Here is a 19,005-nt window from a genome sequence, read left to right on the forward strand (position 1 = left end):
TATGTGTGCTTAAATTTTTTCCTGCATTTTATAAAAATTATTTAACTGATATCCACTACTTTTGTAATGAAAGATTATTTTAAAGTCTATTTTACAGACAATGCTAGGATGCACTACCAGTTTCAAAGTAGGAAACGCCTCATGAAAAATAGAATCATTCAAAGACAACTTAAACATTAAATTCATAAAATAATCTAGATCATATTTATTCCGACACAATTTAAAAAAGAGGAAAGATAAAGTGATGTAGAATAAAATGACAAAACAGTTTTATGTATAAAAGTCATTCTTTTCACCTAAAAGCGAAGTATACCCTGGGGAAAAATGATCTTTGTTTTCTTAGTCATTCATTGAATTTGTGCTACTTCACTTCAAAAAAATTTTCAGAAACAAATCTAAAAAAAACCCCTCTAGGGGTCTCCCTCGTGGCAAAAGGGGTTAGGACACAACCTATGAGGCTGTCCACAGCCTCTGCAGCACAAGTTCGAGCCCCGACCAGCCAGGGAACTATCCACATGGCACAGCAGACCTCTCCTGACTCGCCCGCTGCTCCCCTCTGCAGTGTATTTCGTCAGTCTGCCTGTTCTGTTCCCCACTCTGTCTCTGGTGAATCCTCTCACCACCACCCCCCAGCACCTCTGGCTGTACCCCAGCCCTTGTATTCATAAATAAATCTTTTTAAAAAAAAAAACTTGGTGGATACTTCTAAGTTGGGGTTAGCTTTGCAGATATTTCACTCCAAACAGCATGAGAATGATTCTACTTACCTATTTTTTATTTTATTTATTTATTTATTTTTTATAATTTTCCTTTTTTTTAAGATTTATTTATTTATTTATATAAGCACTGGGTACAGTCAGAAGTGCGGGAGGCCAGAGCGGGGAGCAGAGCAGGCAGAAGGACCAAAGTACACTGCTGAGGGGAGCAGCGGGCAGCAGGAGAGGTCTGTGCGCCATGTGGAACCCTCCTCCGGTGGCCGGGGAGCAGCCGGGGATCGAACCAGCACTGCAGAGGCCGCGGGCAGCTTCGCAACCCAGCGCTCAACCGCTGCGCCTCCGGGGAGGCCCATCTACTTACCTATTTTTTAAACTAATTTTTGCTCCTTCAAATGAAAGATTTATGGGCATTTGTAGATGTAAAGTAAAAACACATAAAGCGCTACATTTGACTCTTCTCATCTGTACCTCAGTTTACCCAAGTCTGAAACCTTTGGCATCTCCTGCACTCATTGTAGGTCCTTGACTTGCACAAGTTGGCTCTAACAGAGCAATTTACTTGCAATAAAAGCTCATCTTCCCATCACTACTGCTTTGGCAAGTAAATTATTCGGCCGCAGGTGTCTGTGGCAGGTACACGTGTTACTTGAAGTCCCTGGAAAGTGGGAAGTAACGGGCCCTGTGGTGTGAAGCAGCACTGGAAGTGTAAGAGGCGTCGGGACAGACACCAGTGCGTACCTGTGCCTTTCTTCATAGTGTTTCGAGGCCGGGAGGGCGTGGGTTGGGGCATTTTCCTGGGGTCTCTGGGACCTTCTTGGCAGTCTCCCCCTCTGAAGCCAGGACAGCACCTCCATTCCAGCTGCGTCACTGTCTTGTACCTGGTGACGTATCTGGGTCTGAAGTTCACACGATACCTGCCAAAGAAAAGGGAGGCATCTCATTCCGGACTGCAGTTACAAGCTCCCCAGCACTCCCGAGGTGGAGTAGAAGGAAGAGGGTCCAGGTCACTCAGGGCCCCATTGCTTTTTCCAGGCTGACAAGAGGGATCACTGGTCTCCTCAGTGCAGCCCTGAACCCCTGGGCTTCAGCTGAAATCAGCCTCAGGAAGGCAGGGACTCTCCCTGGACCATGGACTGTCCTCCATCCTCCATCTTTTATGCCCATCTACACCAAGTCTCCCTCCCAAGGAAGGCTGAAAAGAGAAATGAGGAAGCAGGAGGGCCTCCCTGGTGGCATAAGGGGTTAAGTCTCAGCATTATGAAGCTATCCACAGCCACTGCAGCATGAGTTCAATCCCCAGCCAGGGAGCTACCCACATGGCACAGCAGACCTCTCCTGACTCACCTGCTGCTCCCCTCAGCAGAGTATTTCAGTAGATCTGCCTGTTCTGCTCCCCACTCTGTCTCTGGCAAATCCTCTCACCCCCCTATACTGGCCTGTACCCCAGTTCTTGAATGCATAAAATCAAGAAAGAAAAGAAAAGGAAAGGAAAGAAGGAAAGAAGGAAGGGGAGGGGAGGGGAGGGGAGGGGTGGGGACGGGAGGGGAGGGAGGGAGGGAGGGAGGGGGAGAGAGAGAGAGAGAGAGAGAGAGAGAAAGAGAGAGAGAGAGAGAGAGAGAGAGAAAGAGAGAGAGAAAGAGAGAGAGAAAGAGAGAGAGAAAGAGAGAGAGAGAGAGAGAGAAAGAGAGAGAAGAGAGGAAAGAAGAGAAAGAGAGAAAGAGAGAAAGAGAGAAAGAGAGAAAGAGAGAAAGAGAGAAAGAGAGAAAGAGAGAAAGAGAGAAAGAGAGAAAGAGAGAAAGAAGAAAGAAAGAAAGAAAGAAAGAAAGAAAGAAAGAAAGAAAGAAAGAAAGAAAGAAAGAAAGAAAGAAAGAAAGAAAGAAAGAAAGAAAGAAAGAAAGAAAGAAAGAAAGAAAGAAAGAAAGAAAGAAAGAAAGAAAGAAAGAAAGAAAGAAAGAAAGAAAGAAAGAAAGAAAGAGAAACAAGGAAGCAGGACTGGAACCATTCAAAAATGTCCCCAAAAGCCATTCAAAATTTTTATAGTACATTTTCCCTGACGTGCTTGCCCATCGCACAGACTCTTGAAACGAGCCGTGGCATCCTCCAGGCTGCGGCGAGGCTGAGCCCAGAGCACACAGCAGCGACCCAGCAGCCCCGGACACCCCAGAGAGCCGGATCCAAGGGTTCACCCCAGGAACCCGACTCACAAACACTGACACAGCCCCGGCTTCGTACTCCACCCCAACTTCCATTTCCAGCTTGGGAACCTCTTGAACTTTTTCACTTTTCACTTCTAACACCAGCACTAGCAGCTGGCCTTCTTTTTTTTGGACCAAGTCCCAGAAAGAAATAGGTTTTATGTCATCTCCCCAGGCTCTCTGTGTGCTGCTCGGGGGGAGTCGGGTCTGCCAGCTGCCTGGGCCTGTGGCCACTGAGCCCTCCACCTCAGCACCAACCTCGGGGCAGGCGGGGTTTTATGTTCCTGAGCAAATGACACATCGCTAAACGCAGTGGAACTTGGTGTCCCCCAGAGGGTCAAAACCTTGATTCCCAGAACCTCAAGTGTACAGAGTCCTGCAGGACAGCAGTATAGCCCTCAGGATCCCAGAGAGCCCTGCTGATCGCACCGCTGGAGGCGACAGCACCCCACACCCTTCACTGTCCTGCTTCACTTGCTCTTTTAGGGTTGTGGCTCTCAACTCCAGCCTTGTGAAGAGCCATCTGGAGACCTGCCAATGCCTGCATCTCCCCCTCAGAGGTTCTGGTTTAACTGCTGTGCAATGGTATCAGGGCATGCGGGTTTTGTGAAGCATCGGCACGAGCCTCTTCAAGCAAAACTGAAGAGAAAGCCCAACAAGTACAACAGAAGAGAGTCTTGTGTACAGGGCAGGGGCAAGATCGCCCTCCTAGGCAACCTGCCCACATCCCCCACAAGGCCCTGAGGTTTAAATTTGCCTCTTTTCACAAAGGAACTAACAGAGCCTCAGAAGTAGACTGATTTGTCCACGTTCCACCCATAGGAAGACCAAGGCTCGGATTCCACCCCACGCATGCTCCACGGCACCCCCACATGCAGAAACTGCGATTTTCTGGCAAAAGCCTTAAATTTTGAAGCAGTGGTCCCACAAGCTGGATGAAGGGGGGAGCCACCATCCCATTCAGCAAACAATGAGCATCTAATTTGGTCCAGGTACACACCAGCCCTCAGGCCCCTGCCACCCTGCCAACCACAAGAAACCTGTGTGCCCCTACAAACTATAAAAAAAAAAAGAAAAAAAATCCACTTCATTATTTTACATGCTCAAGAACAGCATAATGCTGGAAAAATGTGTAATGTCAGAAAAACGTTGCTCCTCTGAGCATTTAAAACTGAGTATGAAATGTGTTTGCTCTTGGGTTTTGCTTGTGTGCCAGGAGATGACAGCCTGTATTAAAGTCTTTGGAAGGGGCTGAGCTGGGACTAGGAGAGCAAAACATGGACCCTGATGCCTGTGGAGGAGATAACTCCTACCCCACCCGGGGCCTTAACCCAACTGCTGAGCCCAGCGTAGGAAAGTGCTCGCTTTCCCAACGCTCCTCATTTTCTTTAAAGGCAGTTATTTTGGAGCCAGCTCCTAAATTTAGGAAAGTTCCCTGGAGTCCCTGCCTTCCTCTCTACGCCCCCTCCTGCCCCCAGTCTCCACTGCCATCCTTGGCCTGATCTTCTCTGGAAGGTTTCTGGCTTCCAGCAATGGCGCTCAGGTTGACAGTGTTCCTAACAAAGATTTCAAGTCCAAAGAGTAACAGGAACCTTCCTGGTGAGCAGTGACAGCTGGAAAAGATCAGGAGGCCACTTGCAGTTCTGGGGACACTCATGTTTGGCTTTCATACCCAGTGACAAGGATCCCATTGGTGGCCTCAATTTGGGGGTGGGGTATGGGATTATACAGCCCCACAGCCCTGCTGGGATCATCACTTCCGCAAGAGCCAGTCTGGGGGTGCCCCGGAGGATCGGGAGAATCTGGTGGGATCCCCAGGCCTCCATCTGTGTCACCCATGAGACAACATCCTAGTCAGGGAGCTTTACAGAGATGTCCGACTTTTACCCTCAAAATTCGAATTGGGGGCCTCCCTTGTGGCCTAGGGGTTAAGTCTCAGCACTATCACCTTGATGGCCACCGCAATGGCCCAAGTTCAATCCCCAGCCAGGGAGCTGACCCACATGGCACAGCAGACCTCTCCTGTTGCGCCCGCTGCTCCCCTCAGCAGTATATTTCAGTGGATCTGCCTGTTCTGCTCCCCAATCTGTCTCTGGTGAATCCTCTCACCACCTGCACCTCTGGCCTATACCTCAGTTCTATGTAATAATAAAATCTTTTAAAAAAATTTTTTGAATTGGTCTGGGGGCTGGGGTTGCCCAAGCAGCTCTACATTTCAGAAACACCCCCAAGTAATTGTTAAGCACAGTCAGAGCTGGGAAGCAGGGTGTCAGACCCAGGAAACCCATCCACCTTACTAGCTAGAGCCTCTGAGGTGACCAGGATCAGACAACCAGGCAGGGGAAGAGAAGCTTACGCATGTTCCCAGGGCTCCAGGACCTACGCACAGGAGACGCCTGATAAATACTGAGTCAGCATCTAGCTGTACCCAGCTGAGGGACGGACAAAGGGACAGAGTCACAGGGGTGCTGGGTGGAGCTGGATGGCTGACTCAGGCTGCAGCCTTGGCCCCATCCCAGTCTTTCAGTTGGGGGTATTACTGTATCCTCTCCCTGGGAGTCCCAACCACAGCTGCCTCAGGCACCCTTTTGGGGCCCTACGGGTCTAGCAATGAGCTGCCACACGGTGTAATCCTGCCTCCACCCCTAGGAGCATTCTTCCAGTCTCCAACTCTTCTCTCCCGCCCTCTCCCTCTGAAACGCTTTTGGGTTTCTTTTGGGAGGTGGGGCGAAACATGGGCTCACCATTTTTTCAAGTTTGGTCACCATGACAACATGCCATGTAGCCCAGGAGAATCTAATATGAAGGTGACAAGACTGGAAAAGTTGAATTAGAGTTCAGGGATCCTATGATTGAAAGGATCCCTATTAAAACAGAATGTGACAAAATGATATCACCCCCCAAAGACTCCTTTCTACTGATCCCCAGTGAGACTGCTCTCAGAATACATTTCAATTCACACTTGTATTCACTTGCAGGGCAAGGATTCTTGTTGATTTTGTTCTCTACAACATCCCCACTTTTTAACAGTGTCTGTCCTATTTCAGGTGTTTAATAATTATTAACCAATCAAGAATTTTACTAATCAGGGCTCCCTGGTAGCACAAGGCGTTAAGCACAGCACTATGAAATTATCTGCAGCCTCTGCAACATGAGTTCCATCCCCCACAGGCCAGGAAGCAACCCACATGGCGCAGCAGACCTCTCCTGACTCGCCCGCTGCTCCCCTCAGCAGTGTATTTCAGTCAATCTGCCTGTTCTGTTCCCCACTCTGTCTCTGGTGAATTCTCTCACCCTTGAACCTCTGGCCTACACCCCAGCTCTTGTATACATAAATAAATAAATCTTTTTTAAAAAGAATTTTATTAATCAAACAATAACTAATTAATAATAGTAAGTTGACCTTTGGCAAGATTGGGGGGCATCCAATGTCCATATTAAAATCCTCTGAATTATCCACAGTCCAACCCAATAGAAGTGAACCAAATCAAGCCCCAAAGCCATCAGGACACACACCAGAAGGTGACTAAGCTGTGTTGTCCCATAAGGTGACCATTAACCACATGTAGTCATATAAATTTACATTAATCAAAGTTAAATAGAATCAAACATGCTCCTCAGTCACACCAGCCACACATCAAGTGGTCAGTGGTCGCATCTGGCTGGTAGCCACAGCTCTGCACAGCATGAACATCTCCATCCTCACAGAAAGTTCTTTGAGACAGAGTTGGCTCAGTTATTCAAGAGGTTGTCCAAGAAACAGCAACAGGCACAAATCTGTTCATCTCTTGCTCTCTATTCCACATCCACCATTTTCTTTCTCCTCCCACATCCCTCCAGAGCGATCAGTTGAATGCTTTTCTGAAAATAACCGACATCACTGGCAGAGTGTCCTCAGGCCAGCTGTCCACAGCCCTACTGGGATTTATTCGGCAGAAATCATATCCACAGGAGCCAGCTTGGAGGATCCCCAGAGTATGGTGAGAACCTGGAGGATCCCCAGGCACTTAGTATTTAACTGTAGTTTTATTTTAACACAGGACACTAAAAATCTACACAAATCTGAAGCTCAGTGCCCTCTCAGGGACACTCGCTTGACTAGGATTTCTCAAAAAAAACGACTTTTTAGTAACTTTTTAGTAAATTCCTCTCTTTCCAGTCACTGGCGTGCCCCCAGAAACCTGGAGCCAACACTTCTGCTTCCTTCTGCGTGTGTGGTTCCCACACAATGGGATGAGACTGAGAGGATCAAGAATGAAGCCAGGAAGAGGCGCTTCCCGTTCTCTGGTAAAGAGCCCCAGAGGACTGGAGAAAGGATTGCCAGCCCAGGGGCAAGGAAAATTAGCAGGTAAGGGCACAAAACCATTCCATCGAATGTCAGGATGCACATCCCGGCACACGAGGTCATCCAGCATTCAGCTGCTACTCTAGTCACACCAGGTAATTCACTTTGTGAAAAAACACAAAACTAGGTAAACTACACGTAAAGTGTATCATCTTAGCCATTTTTAAGAGTACAATAGAGTGGCATGAAGCCATCACATTGCTGTGCAATCATCACCACCATCCGGCCCTGTAACTATCCATCCTCCCGAACAGAGACTCTGAACACAGGAGACACTAATTCTCCTTTCCCCTTCCCTCAGCCCCCAGCAAGCAGCATCCTAGGTACTTTGTGTCTCTATGAACTTGTCTGCTCTAGATACTCAGGTAAGCGGAACCACACAGTATGTGGCCTTTGTAAGGGGCTTATTTCACTTAACATGCTGTCCCTGTAGGGAAGGAGAAAACTTCAGCTCCCTCCTGAGGTTTGTTCTGGGGCCTGTGAATGAAACTGACAGAAGACAGATTAACAAGAGAAAGACAAACAAATTTTATGAGAGTTAAAATTCAATATTTTCACTTACAGAGGGGCTTCGCAGAAAAGAAATAAAACCCAAAGAGGCGTTAGATCTGGGCTTATATACTTTTCACAGAGGATAATAAATTGAGAGAAGTGAAACGAGACAATAGAGGAGGCTTTGACTTTAGGGCTGATAAATTGTGGGAAAGTGACTAGAAATTTTATGGGGGAAACTAGTAGAAGATGAGGACAATTTTAATAAGGTTTGTTTATGCACTCAGCTGCCGCTGACCGTCTCCAGAGGTCAGGGTGCCCTGGATACAGCAGTGAAATACATGCCCTTCCTGCCTTGGAGAGAGACACTTTCTTCCCCCTCTAAGTTTAACAAACCTTTAGTTACATGTTTAGCTAACATCTTGCCTTTTCCTTGCTTTCTGGGGGCAACAGGCCTTACTGCAAAGAAACTGCAAAACAAAGCCAACGAGGGAAACTTACAAAGACAACATCAGAATTGCTGAAAACAAGCAAATATCATCCAAGTCACCGGATGCTGACCTTACAAGAATGGACATGTCAGGCCTCCCTGGTGGTGCAAGGGGTTAAGATGCAGCCTATGAAGCTATCCATAGCCACCGCAGCACAAGTTCAATCCCTGGCCAGGGAGCTACCCACATGGCACAGCAGACCTCTCCTGTCTCACCGCTGCTCCGCTCAGCAGTGTATTTCGGTAGATCCGCCTTTAGTATTCCCCACTCTGTCTCTGGTGAATCCTCTCACCCCCCGCCACACACCTCTGGCCTGTACCCCAGCTCTTACATGCATAAATAAATCTTTAAAAAAAAAAAAAACAAGAATGGGGCCTTCCTGGTGGCGCAGCAGTTGAGCTCTGGGTTGCGAAGCTGCCCGCAGCCTCTGCAGCGCAGGTTCAATCCCCGGCTGCCAGGCGAGGGTCCCATGTGGCGCGCAGACCTCTCCTGCCGCCCGCTGCTCCCCTCAGCAGTGTACTTCGGTCCTTCTGCCTGCTCTGCTCCCCGCTCTGGCTCTGGTGAATTCTCTCACCCTCCCGCGCTTCTGACTGTACCCAGTGCTTGTATAAATAAATAAATAAATCTTAAAAAAAAAAAAAAAAACTGACAACTTGGAAGAGTGTGCAGATACAAAGATGATCTCTGCAATTCAGAGTGACTGATCCCCATCGTCCCTTCCAAAGTTGTCCTTTCACACTCTCAAAAAGTCTTCCATGTGAGATAAAGGAACCAAAAAAGGAAGGGGGCCTTCCTTCCAGGTTAAAACATATCACGCACAAAATTAGAAATCATCTTTTTTACACATTTTAAACTAGATCGCTGCATGGAGAAATTAATAACATGGAATAGAAAAATAAAATATTTTACTTGACTTTTTAGGAAAATTCATCTAAATTTTAAAAGCCAGGCTACTTGGAAAAACATTTCTTATATTTCTTAAATACAAAATGTAGCTAGTGAATCAAAAAGTCAGATGAGACTGATCAAAATTAGATTACAATGTAGCTTTCTACACTTTTTCAAAATAACAGATACACAGCAACGAGTTCAAGAAGAATATGTGCTTACAGGAGGCTGTTTCCCATGCAAAAGGATGCATTTGCTAGAGAGACCACAATCTTAAACTGCTTATTTCTGTTTCTTCTTGAGTTAATTTCCTGCTGTTCTTCAGAGCAGCAGTTAAGACTTCTCAACCTAAAATCCTCTTCACTTCTCAGTATTCTGCCCCGATCAGTGTAATATGTAGAAGTTTTCCACAATGCTCCAGTTATCCCTCCGCTCCCCCTAACCCTGAGGACAGAAAAATTCACTTCTAGAAAGGTGATTAAAGGAAACCACAGCAGCTCAGCTGCAAGGCTCTTTCCCAACTCTGAAGCAGACAGTGATTTGCTGTTCTTAGATTCACTATAAGAACAGTCCATACCTTCCTTCCACAAAACTTGCATGGCTGAAAATGACATCATCCCCAAGGACAGGGTGCGTCCAACACCGTGAAATAAGCTTATGCATATGTTCCTCTGCAGGTTTAACTTCCTCTTGTTGGGCGATACATTATAGCACTCGAGTCTGAGCTCTCACAGTGGGGAGGAGGGCCAGGGAGAGTCCCTGGGGTCTGAGCTCAGTGTGATGGCTTTCTGGGGGGGCTGAATAATTCCAGATTCATGAACGCCCAAATTATCCTAAAGAATTCTTTTGGAGAAGGTCATTGCTGCTGCAAGCTGTTTCCCCCAATCAATTCTATATTGTTCCATTTCCCAAACTTCCATCACGTCCCCGCATTCCTGCAGTCAGAATCACGGAACACTCCTCCCTATCACCCTAGTGCACTTGTCCTCTGCGTTCCCACAGCACGGCCATGAGAACATGTGCTGGCTGAGCCTCTAGCACGATCCTCGCCACAACTAAGACTTTCTGTGGTTTGGGAATCCAAACCTTTCTTTTCAGAATCACCGAATATCTATCTTATTTCCCCGTTTTTAAAAAAGGAAAATATTTCCTCGAATTCTCTTAGAAAAGTCACAAAAATTTTTAAATCCTTTTCTCCAGGTTTTCCTTGACCTGGTCCACAACCTCGATTGCCTTTCTCAAGCATCTCGGTCTCTGAGCCTCTCTCCTTCCTCAGCTGCACAGCTTCCAGCCGCTCTTCAACTAGCAGCTACTCAACCAATGTCCTCAGTCTAGGCTTTTAATAGTAAAAGGGAATTGGCTATGACATCCTTTCCATAATCAATTTCAGACCTTTGGTTGAAGACCAGGGATGCTGGCAAGCTTTTCCAGTAGGCCACACCTATAACTTGATGGAAGTCACTTATAAGCTTAGAAAAAGTTTCTAAGCTTATCCTGAGAAAGTAAAAGTTTCTCTGGATATATAAAAACAGCATTTTCTTCTTTGGGGCCAATTCATTCTCAGTTAAGAAAATAAACTGGGAATTGAAAACACAGGAACACTTATATTTCTTTTCTAACTTATGACCACCATGGGGATAAAGGACCCAAAGGTTATAAACTAGTCTCATATTTCTCACACTGCCCAGGCTAACCCAGTATTTACTATGTTTTTTAAATCCACATTTAACACGAGGTAGAGACATTTCACTCACCGGCACGCTACTTAGAAGGAGCATGTTTTTCTCTGGAAAAATATTGTTACCAGTTGCCCAAAGGTGTGGACAAGATTTAACAAGATAAAAAGAATTTTGCTGATTTGCACTGACATGGGAGGTATAGATGGAACAGGAGAGAAATGCAAAGGAGTCTTTTCTCTAAGGTGTGTTGGGGGGCCAGTGGATGTCTAAGGTTGGTAACGCCCCCATCCCTCAAACCATTTGCCTTGCTCTAGTCTTCAAAAGTCCTTCTGCTGACGCAGGCTTGTGGGACCAGATTTTTCTCAGGAAACTTGAAGGTACAGTGTTCCACCCTCTGGTCAATCCATGTGGTCCTGAAAGAGCCACCACAAAACCCAGGTGCACACAGGCCATGGGACACTAGCCCTGGGGAACTGTCCCAGTGCAGAGGGAAGCCTCTGGCTGTCTGCAGTTCTCAAAAATTGAGAGGGGAGTGAGACAAATATAAAGACTTTCAGGTAAAGAGGCACCCACCGATACCTGCTAGCAAGTTTAAAATATATGATTTGCTTTCCATTTCTTTAAAATCATGCTTGAATTTTAAAAATTACATATATTGCATTACTTTGTGGTTTTATTTAAATAATTAAGCCTGTGGTATAAGTAGTGGTTCTCATCTTCCGAATAAGCAGGAGCTGTGCCAGCCCGCTACCCAAACACTTTCCTAACATTGGCCTCAATTTTTTGCAAATAAAATATACAAAGAGCCATGGTGTTTTCAAAGAAGTCAGAAAATTAATTTTAAAATAATTATGATATTTTTAGTATTTAACGTTTTCAAAATGCTCTTCTTTATTGTATTCTCCCAGTGCCATCAATCCATTCTCTATGCTTTTACAGCATGAACCCTCACAAAATGAAAGCTGCCTCACATATTAGAAAGGGTCAACATACACTTACATCTTGGGAAAAAACTTAAAGGTTACTTAATATTATCAGTTCAGGAATCCAAATTATAATTTATATCATTACTTTGGTTGATTTAACTGGATTCCACCATATAACAAATTCTCATTTTAGCTGCAAGCACATTTCCACACAACATAAACAAATTATTTTCAGACAATGAATGCATGTCACAATCTCCATTTTAAAAACACAAGCCGTGGGCAATTGTTCAAACTGACAGACTTTGGGACTGAAAACTGAAAACCAAACTCAGCATGATTCTGAACAACTGAAGAGAACAAGACAAAAATAAATACTCGTGGGGCCTCCCTAGTGGCGCAAGGGGTTAAGCACTGCACTATGAAGCTCTCCACAGCTTCTACAGCACGAGTTCAATCCCCCGCCAGGAAGGTGATCCACATGGCGCAGCAGACCTCTCCTGTCTCGCCCGCTGCTCCCCTCAGCAGGGTATTTCAGTCAGTCTGCCTGTTCTGCTCCCCACTCTGTCCCTGGTGAATCCTCTCACCCCCCACATCTCTGGACTGTACCCCAGTTCTTGTATGCAGAAATATCTTTAAAAAAAAACAAACACTCTTCCAAGAATATACCTTGATGTAAACTATGGACTTTGGGTGATGACATGTCAATGCAGGTTCATCAGTTGTGGCAAACGGACCACTCCAGAATGGATGTGGATAGTGGAGAAGTGTGGTGGGACAAGGGGGATCAAGGAGATCCCCACTTTTGCTGTGAACCTAAAACTACTCTAAAAAAGTCTTAATAAAGCAATAAACAACCCACAGGCTCTCATTCACTCAGTCAGCAAGCATCCCTTGGGTGCTGAATGAACATCCCAGGCGGCATCTATCCCCATACCATGACTCTCCTCGAGCCATAAGTCTCCAATACAGATCTGTAGCTGGAGGATAAGTCTGGAGAACAACATCTAATTCTATTATCCTTCCAGTAGTTTCCTTCCAACAGTTTTCAAGTCACAACTTGGCCAAACACCAGTTATATCAGATAATACCCAAAAAAATCTCCAATTCTCAGTTATCTCAAATTTGAACAGGAATTCTTAATATTTTCCCCTCTTCTATTACTCAGATACTGGAAGAACAAAATTAGACAATAGCTGTGAAAGCACCATGAAGCCATAAAGCTTCACATAATTGCAATTTATAAACTATATGTTTACTTATCATAAAAATAAGTCTGAAAAATATGGGTTCTTCCCATAATGAAAGATTTGGTTGCTAATGTAAAATATTAGAGTTGATATCTGATCAAAATTGATGAATAATGAGGTGCTGATTGTCCTGTGGATTAATACAATCCTGCCACAACCTCCAAATGACAGTTCATGAGCTAATTCACCTCCTTCAAAACACACAGCCTTTTTGTCCACACCTTAACAACTGAGCACGAGGCTTGCTCAGTGAAACAGGTCTTTATAGCTCCTCACACTGCAAGGTGCCACCATGCGCTGAGCATAGAGAAGGGGTCAGACTGGCTTCTCCATCACACCTGCCTCCAGTCGGGCCCGCACTGGGATGGAGCACCGCCCTCCCCCTCACCCTGCTCTCTCCCTCCCAAATCTCTTTGCACATGCTAACATTTAGAAGCATGGCTCCCATGGCATCCCTGACCAAAAAGCTTCCATGACTCCCTGTGTGTAAATGATAAAACCCAAACTCCCAAACCTGGTGTTATAGGTTGAATTGTGTTGCCCAAAAAAGTTATGTTGAAGCTCTCACCCCAGTATCTCAGAATGTGCCTTATTTGGAGACAGGGTCTTTATAGGGGTAATGAAAGTGAAGGGGGGTGAGCCCTAGTCCAATATGACTCATGTCCTCAAAGAACTTGGACAGAGGTACACAGAGGGAAGATGTTGTGAAGAGACACAGAGAGAAGACAATTAGCTACAAGGCAAGGCCAGAGGCTGAAACAGAGCCCTCCTCTCAGCCCTCAGAAGGAACAGCCTTGCTCACACCTTGCAGTACTCCCACCTATGGATATCACTTTCCTTTCCATCTCTAGGTCCTTTCTTATGTTCTTTCCTGACATGTGCTGAAGTTCTCTCACACCTGTATAAATTTAACTAGAACCTTCCTTCAAAGTCCTGCTAAGTGCTCAGATTCCTCCTGACTGGAGATAAATTTTTCCACTCTGTGTACATTTAGCTCCTTATTCTTCTCTTACTGTAGTTCTCATTTCTACCTTTTGCAATTATTTCTGTTTATGTCTCATTTTATCTACATCCTGTGAACTTCTGGAGGATAAGGGAGGGATTGGTGCCTTTCTATATCCCCATGGAGGCTAGTCTAGGACAACATATAAATCTGTGCAAAAATAATTGTTTAATCAAACCAACAGTCTTCAAATGTGTCTTCTTTAATCCTACTGCTTTCTGCCCATTTGAAATGGCTTATACCAATTGTAGAGCCTTAATTCGATATTTTCTGAAGTTATAAAGGTGAAATGGGTTTCCCTGATATGTTAGCTAGTGTTCTACACCTGTTATATATTTACCATCTCAATTGTTCTTCAGAAAAATCAGGTAAGTAACCTTACTATCAATATAAATGATTTTCCACACTATTTCACACAAGTCCCCAGGTAAAAAACAACTATATGCAAATGGTAGATACACACAAATGAACACACACTAATGAATAATAAAAAGTAATAATCTATTAATACACAGTATGTAGGTACACACAAAATATTAAATTATACAACTTTAAAATTGTAGCTTTTGTTTTATTTTTATTTATTTATTTATTTTGATTTTTTATTATTTTTTTATAAATAATAAATTTTATTTTTATATTCCCCATACAATTGCAGCCCCCCCCATTCTGACCCCAATCCCTCCCCTCCCGCCCCCGCCCCCCTAAAAGTGTCTCTGGTTCATAGTTTTTTGTTGATTTTGATTTTCACTTTCTTATAGTTATTCATTTTCCTGGTCCCTTATTTAAGTTTTCTAGATTCCTGCTATGAGTGAGACCATCCGGTATTTTTCTTTTTCTTTCTGGCTTATTTCGCTGAGCATGATCCCTTCCAGCGCCATCCATGTTGCTGCAAATTGCATGTGTTTATCTTTTTTGAATGCTGAGTAATATCCCATGGTGTATATGTACCACATCTTCTTGATCCAGTCATCTATTTTTGGGCATTTGGGTTGTTTCCAAAGCTTAGCTATTGTAAACAGTGCTGCTATAAACATAGGGGTGCAGGTGTTCTTTGGAATGGATGTTTCTGTGTCCTTTGGGTAAATACCATAGGAGTGGAATTGCTGGATCATATGGAAGCTCTATGTTTAGTAGGTCCAGAAATCTCCACACAGCTCTCCACAGTGGTTGGACCAGTTTGCACTCCCACCAACAGTGCAGAAGAGTTCCTTTTTCTCCACACCCTCGCCAACATTTGTTGTTGCTAGTTTTTTTAATATGTGCCATTCTCACTGGTGTAAGATGGTATCTCATGGTAGTTTTGATTTGCATTTCCCTGATGACAAGTGATGTTGAACATTTTTTCATATGCCTGTTGGCCATTTGCATTTCCTCTTCAGAGAAGTTTCTTTTTAGCTCTTCTGCCCATTTTTTGACTGGATTAAAATTGTAGCTTTTGTTAATTATGTCTCAAAGTTGTTTACTTCTGCTTTAGGGTATTTCAAAATCGCTTCAAGACTATGAAGCAGTGTGCTAGATAGTTTTATCTTGAATATCCAGTACTAGGTCTCAATGCAGTCACAACAAAAACCAGCATCAATGCTTTTTCCTGAGTTTTAAAATGGGGATTTAACTAACTTTTTAAAAAAAACATATTACTCTTAGACACACAATGCAGGCCTAATATTTTCTTCTGGAATTTTAAAGGTATGGAATTAATGATTACTCAGCAATCAAAAAAGATAAACACATGCAGTTTGCAGCAACATGGATGGCGCTGGAAGGGATCATGCTCAGCAAAATAAGCCAGAAAGAAAAAGAAAAATACCAGATGGTCTCACTCATAGCAGGAATCTAGAAAACCTAAATAAGAGACCAGGAAAAAGGCTAATCAATACAAAGTAAAAATCAAAATCAACAAGCAACCATAAACCAGAGACACATTATGGGGGGGAGGGAAAAGGAAGGACTAGGGTCAAAATAAGGGGGGTGCAACTGTATGGGGAATATAACCAAAATGAAAATGCATACATTGTGCAAAGATGAAAAAGGATGTAAGAATTATATAAAATAAAATATTTTTAAAAAAAGAAAGACAATCAAAATAACTTTTTAAAACTACCATTCAAATAGCGAAAATAACATGACATGTCAAATATATAAATTTTGAAAATACAAGTGTGACTGCACATTGGGGCTATTATTTTCCCAGTGATGATTCTGACGAGGAATACTGAGAGGGTACCTTGCTATTTGGTATAGGAAATGAGCCATAATGATTTCTGCTTTCCTTCCTGCACCATTGATGAAATCTGGGTTTTAAATAGCTGGTTGTTTTTCACAATGACGAGATAGAATGACTCCCAAATATCTTGAGAGTGGCCAGAAGATGATGTAATATGTTGGGAGAGGAAAAGGACGCATCATTTATCATGCACAAATGGGGCCCTGACCTTGCACAGTCTTTGTGGAAACTCGCTGCCCCAGCAGAAAGTAGCTGAAGAATCTCCAAGGTGAAGGTAGACCACCTGATACATAAGCCAAACCTGGATACTGTCAGGACAGCATGCTGGATTTGAGATTCTGGAACTTTCAAAACATTCAGAGTATGCCTCCCTGCACAAGACCTTCATTCTGCCAGCATGTGAGAGCTCTTTGGGTCAAACCTGATATGAGTTCTCGAAAGAAATGCTTTAATGGTGGAAAGATCTCCCTGTGAAGGGCTGGATTGTGAAATTCGTCCCCACCCTAAGTTCTGTTGCAATCACAGCCACAGCTTTTGTGCTCCATTTTCAAGATATGTGGAAAACCCTCTCTTAGCAGAAAAACAAATGGCATTTTCACCACCATGATTTAGGGAAAAAAATTATGTCCTATCTCATTATTTTTTAAAAGCATCCCTCCTGAGCAAATGAAAGGGGAAAAGAAACTTGAAGCAAAAGGGAAATCTCTAGTCTCTTGACTAATACAGACCAAAAAAAAAAAAAACCCACTATGAATGATAACCTAATTAAGCCTAAAATAAGACTATGGGGCAGACCCCCTATGGTCACAAATGAATATAAAGATGGGAAATGAGGGAAAGTTGAAAAGCCTCATAGCAAATTCCTTCAAACTATCAGTTTAAGAAGGCTTCTCTTCTGAAACCATTTTTCTCTTAACCAAATTTCTTTTAATTAAGTGCTTAGTAAAATAAATCATCTTGAAAGGCTGATGCCCAAAGAATCATGTTTAGGCGTGTCCCTTAATCTAATATTGTCTTAGTTGGAAAATATAAGAAATGCTGGGTTCTGACACACCCAGATAAGTTTGCCTTCTACAGCATTTTACACCAGGCATTTGATTCATTTGAACTTCCCCCACTTTCTGTTTCCACCCCTTACCACTTTAAAAGAGGAAGGAAAGAGGAAAACTTATTGGTGAGTTGATTTTAATCATGTCATTATTGTTGCTCTGATGTGAACTGCTGTCATCTTCAAAACGACCATGTTCCTCTGTCCATCCTCCCAAAAAAATCATTCCCACAAAAATTCAAGCTCACATCATTTGATGGAGGGGTTCACTGTTAGTTTTTACATCCAGAAACTGCTACATCAAGGATGGAAGTGGTTTATTCCGAGCAGCAAAAGTCATGTAACCAACAGTCAATCAGAACATTTGGGGGACAGTATGGAAGTAATCTGAGCACTCGCAGCTTCTCAGTTTCATGTTGTAAAAACAGTTTGTAAAACACTTTGTAGCTGTCATATGTGGTACCTACTACATATTCACACTTAGTAAAGATCAATAACATTTTAAGACATTACCAACGTGAGGAAGGGGATATTTTCTACAGTCAAGAGTGAAACCAGTCTGAGTCTGTAGCTGCATGAAAAATGACCTGGGAGTTAGGATGGCCCCCCAGCACTCTCGGCAACCTGGCACCACCCTCTAACCCCACTGCTTGGTCTCCACGGACCCTGCAACACGGCAGAGGTGGTGCCCACTGCTACTGGAGCACGAGCTTACCTCAGCCGTGATCACAGTGTTCTTCCTTGGAGAAAATCTGCTGTCTCTGCTTTCAAAGCGGTTTCTAAGGGTCAAGCTTCTAGTTTAAAGTCAATTTCAGTCATTATTTTCTTCTTTTAAGCTATTTTTATTGAGGTGACATTGGTTTACAAAATTGTATGTGATTTAGTCATTTTGTTCTCCCCTTCTCTTAGTCTACTAAGTTGTATTAGTTCATTCTTTAGCACATTGTTCTTTTTTCCTCACATTTCAGGAAGCATTAAGTTCAATCTCAAATTGCAAAGACAAGACCAGAAAGAACAGAAAGGCACCAGTACTCCAACCAAACAAGAATGAGGAAAAATAAAAAATTTGTCAGCTATGTCTCCTCATCTCATGTGGAGATGAGGCAAACGTGGCTCAGAGGGCTTGTGTGCCATGTCTGAAGTGGCACAGCTTAGGGGTGGGAGAGCTCTGGCCAGAAGGCAAGTTTTTTTTTTTTTTTAAGATTTTTATTTTTTATTTTTTATTTTATACAAGCACTGAGTACAGTCAGAAGCGTGGGAGGGTGAGAGAATTCACCAGAGTCAGAGCGGAGAGCAGAACAGACAGACAGAAGAAATACACTGCTGAGGGGAGCAGCGGGCGGCAGGAGAGGTCTGCGCGCCATGTGGGACCCTCACCAGCGGCCAGGGATCGAACCAGCGCTGCAGAGGCTGCAGGCAGCTTCGTAACCCAGTGCTCAGCTGCTGCGCCACCAGGGAGGCCCAGAAGGCACTTTTTTTTTTAATCTCCTCCTCCAGAACACACTGGCCACAACAGCCTGCCTCCAGGGACTTCCTCAGAGGATGTCTGCCCCTGCACACTCCAGTTTCTGGCTACCTTGAATTTTTTGATTTACTGAGTGCCATTGTGAGTAAAACAGATTAGCAGAGAAGACTGATGAATGAGGACAAAACTGGGTTTAATAAACAACAAACTTTTTCATGTTGAAACTCATTCAACATCTTATATTTCAAGATAAGATAGAAAATGGAGCCCACAGCATAAG

General features: G+C 43.9%; 1 protein-coding gene across 3 annotated transcripts in view; it reads right to left on the reverse strand.

Annotated features, from left to right (window-relative positions):
• EMILIN2 (elastin microfibril interfacer 2) overlaps positions 1–19,005 on the reverse strand; it is a gene marked incomplete at both ends in the record, with an annotated part of 48,925 nt that overhangs the window by 22,280 nt on the left and 7,640 nt on the right. For all 3 annotated transcript variants that reach the window (XM_084252370.1, XM_084252371.1, XM_084252369.1), the window contains one exon: positions 1,455–1,630. In XM_084252370.1, the coding sequence (XP_084108496.1) occupies positions 1,455–1,630 (176 nt within the window). The remainder of the gene's footprint in view (positions 1–1,454; positions 1,631–19,005) is intronic.

This window comes from Talpa europaea, assembly GCF_964194135.1.
Source record: "Talpa europaea genome assembly, chromosome: 13".
In the NCBI taxonomy this organism is placed as follows: domain Eukaryota; kingdom Metazoa; phylum Chordata; class Mammalia; order Eulipotyphla; family Talpidae; genus Talpa; species Talpa europaea.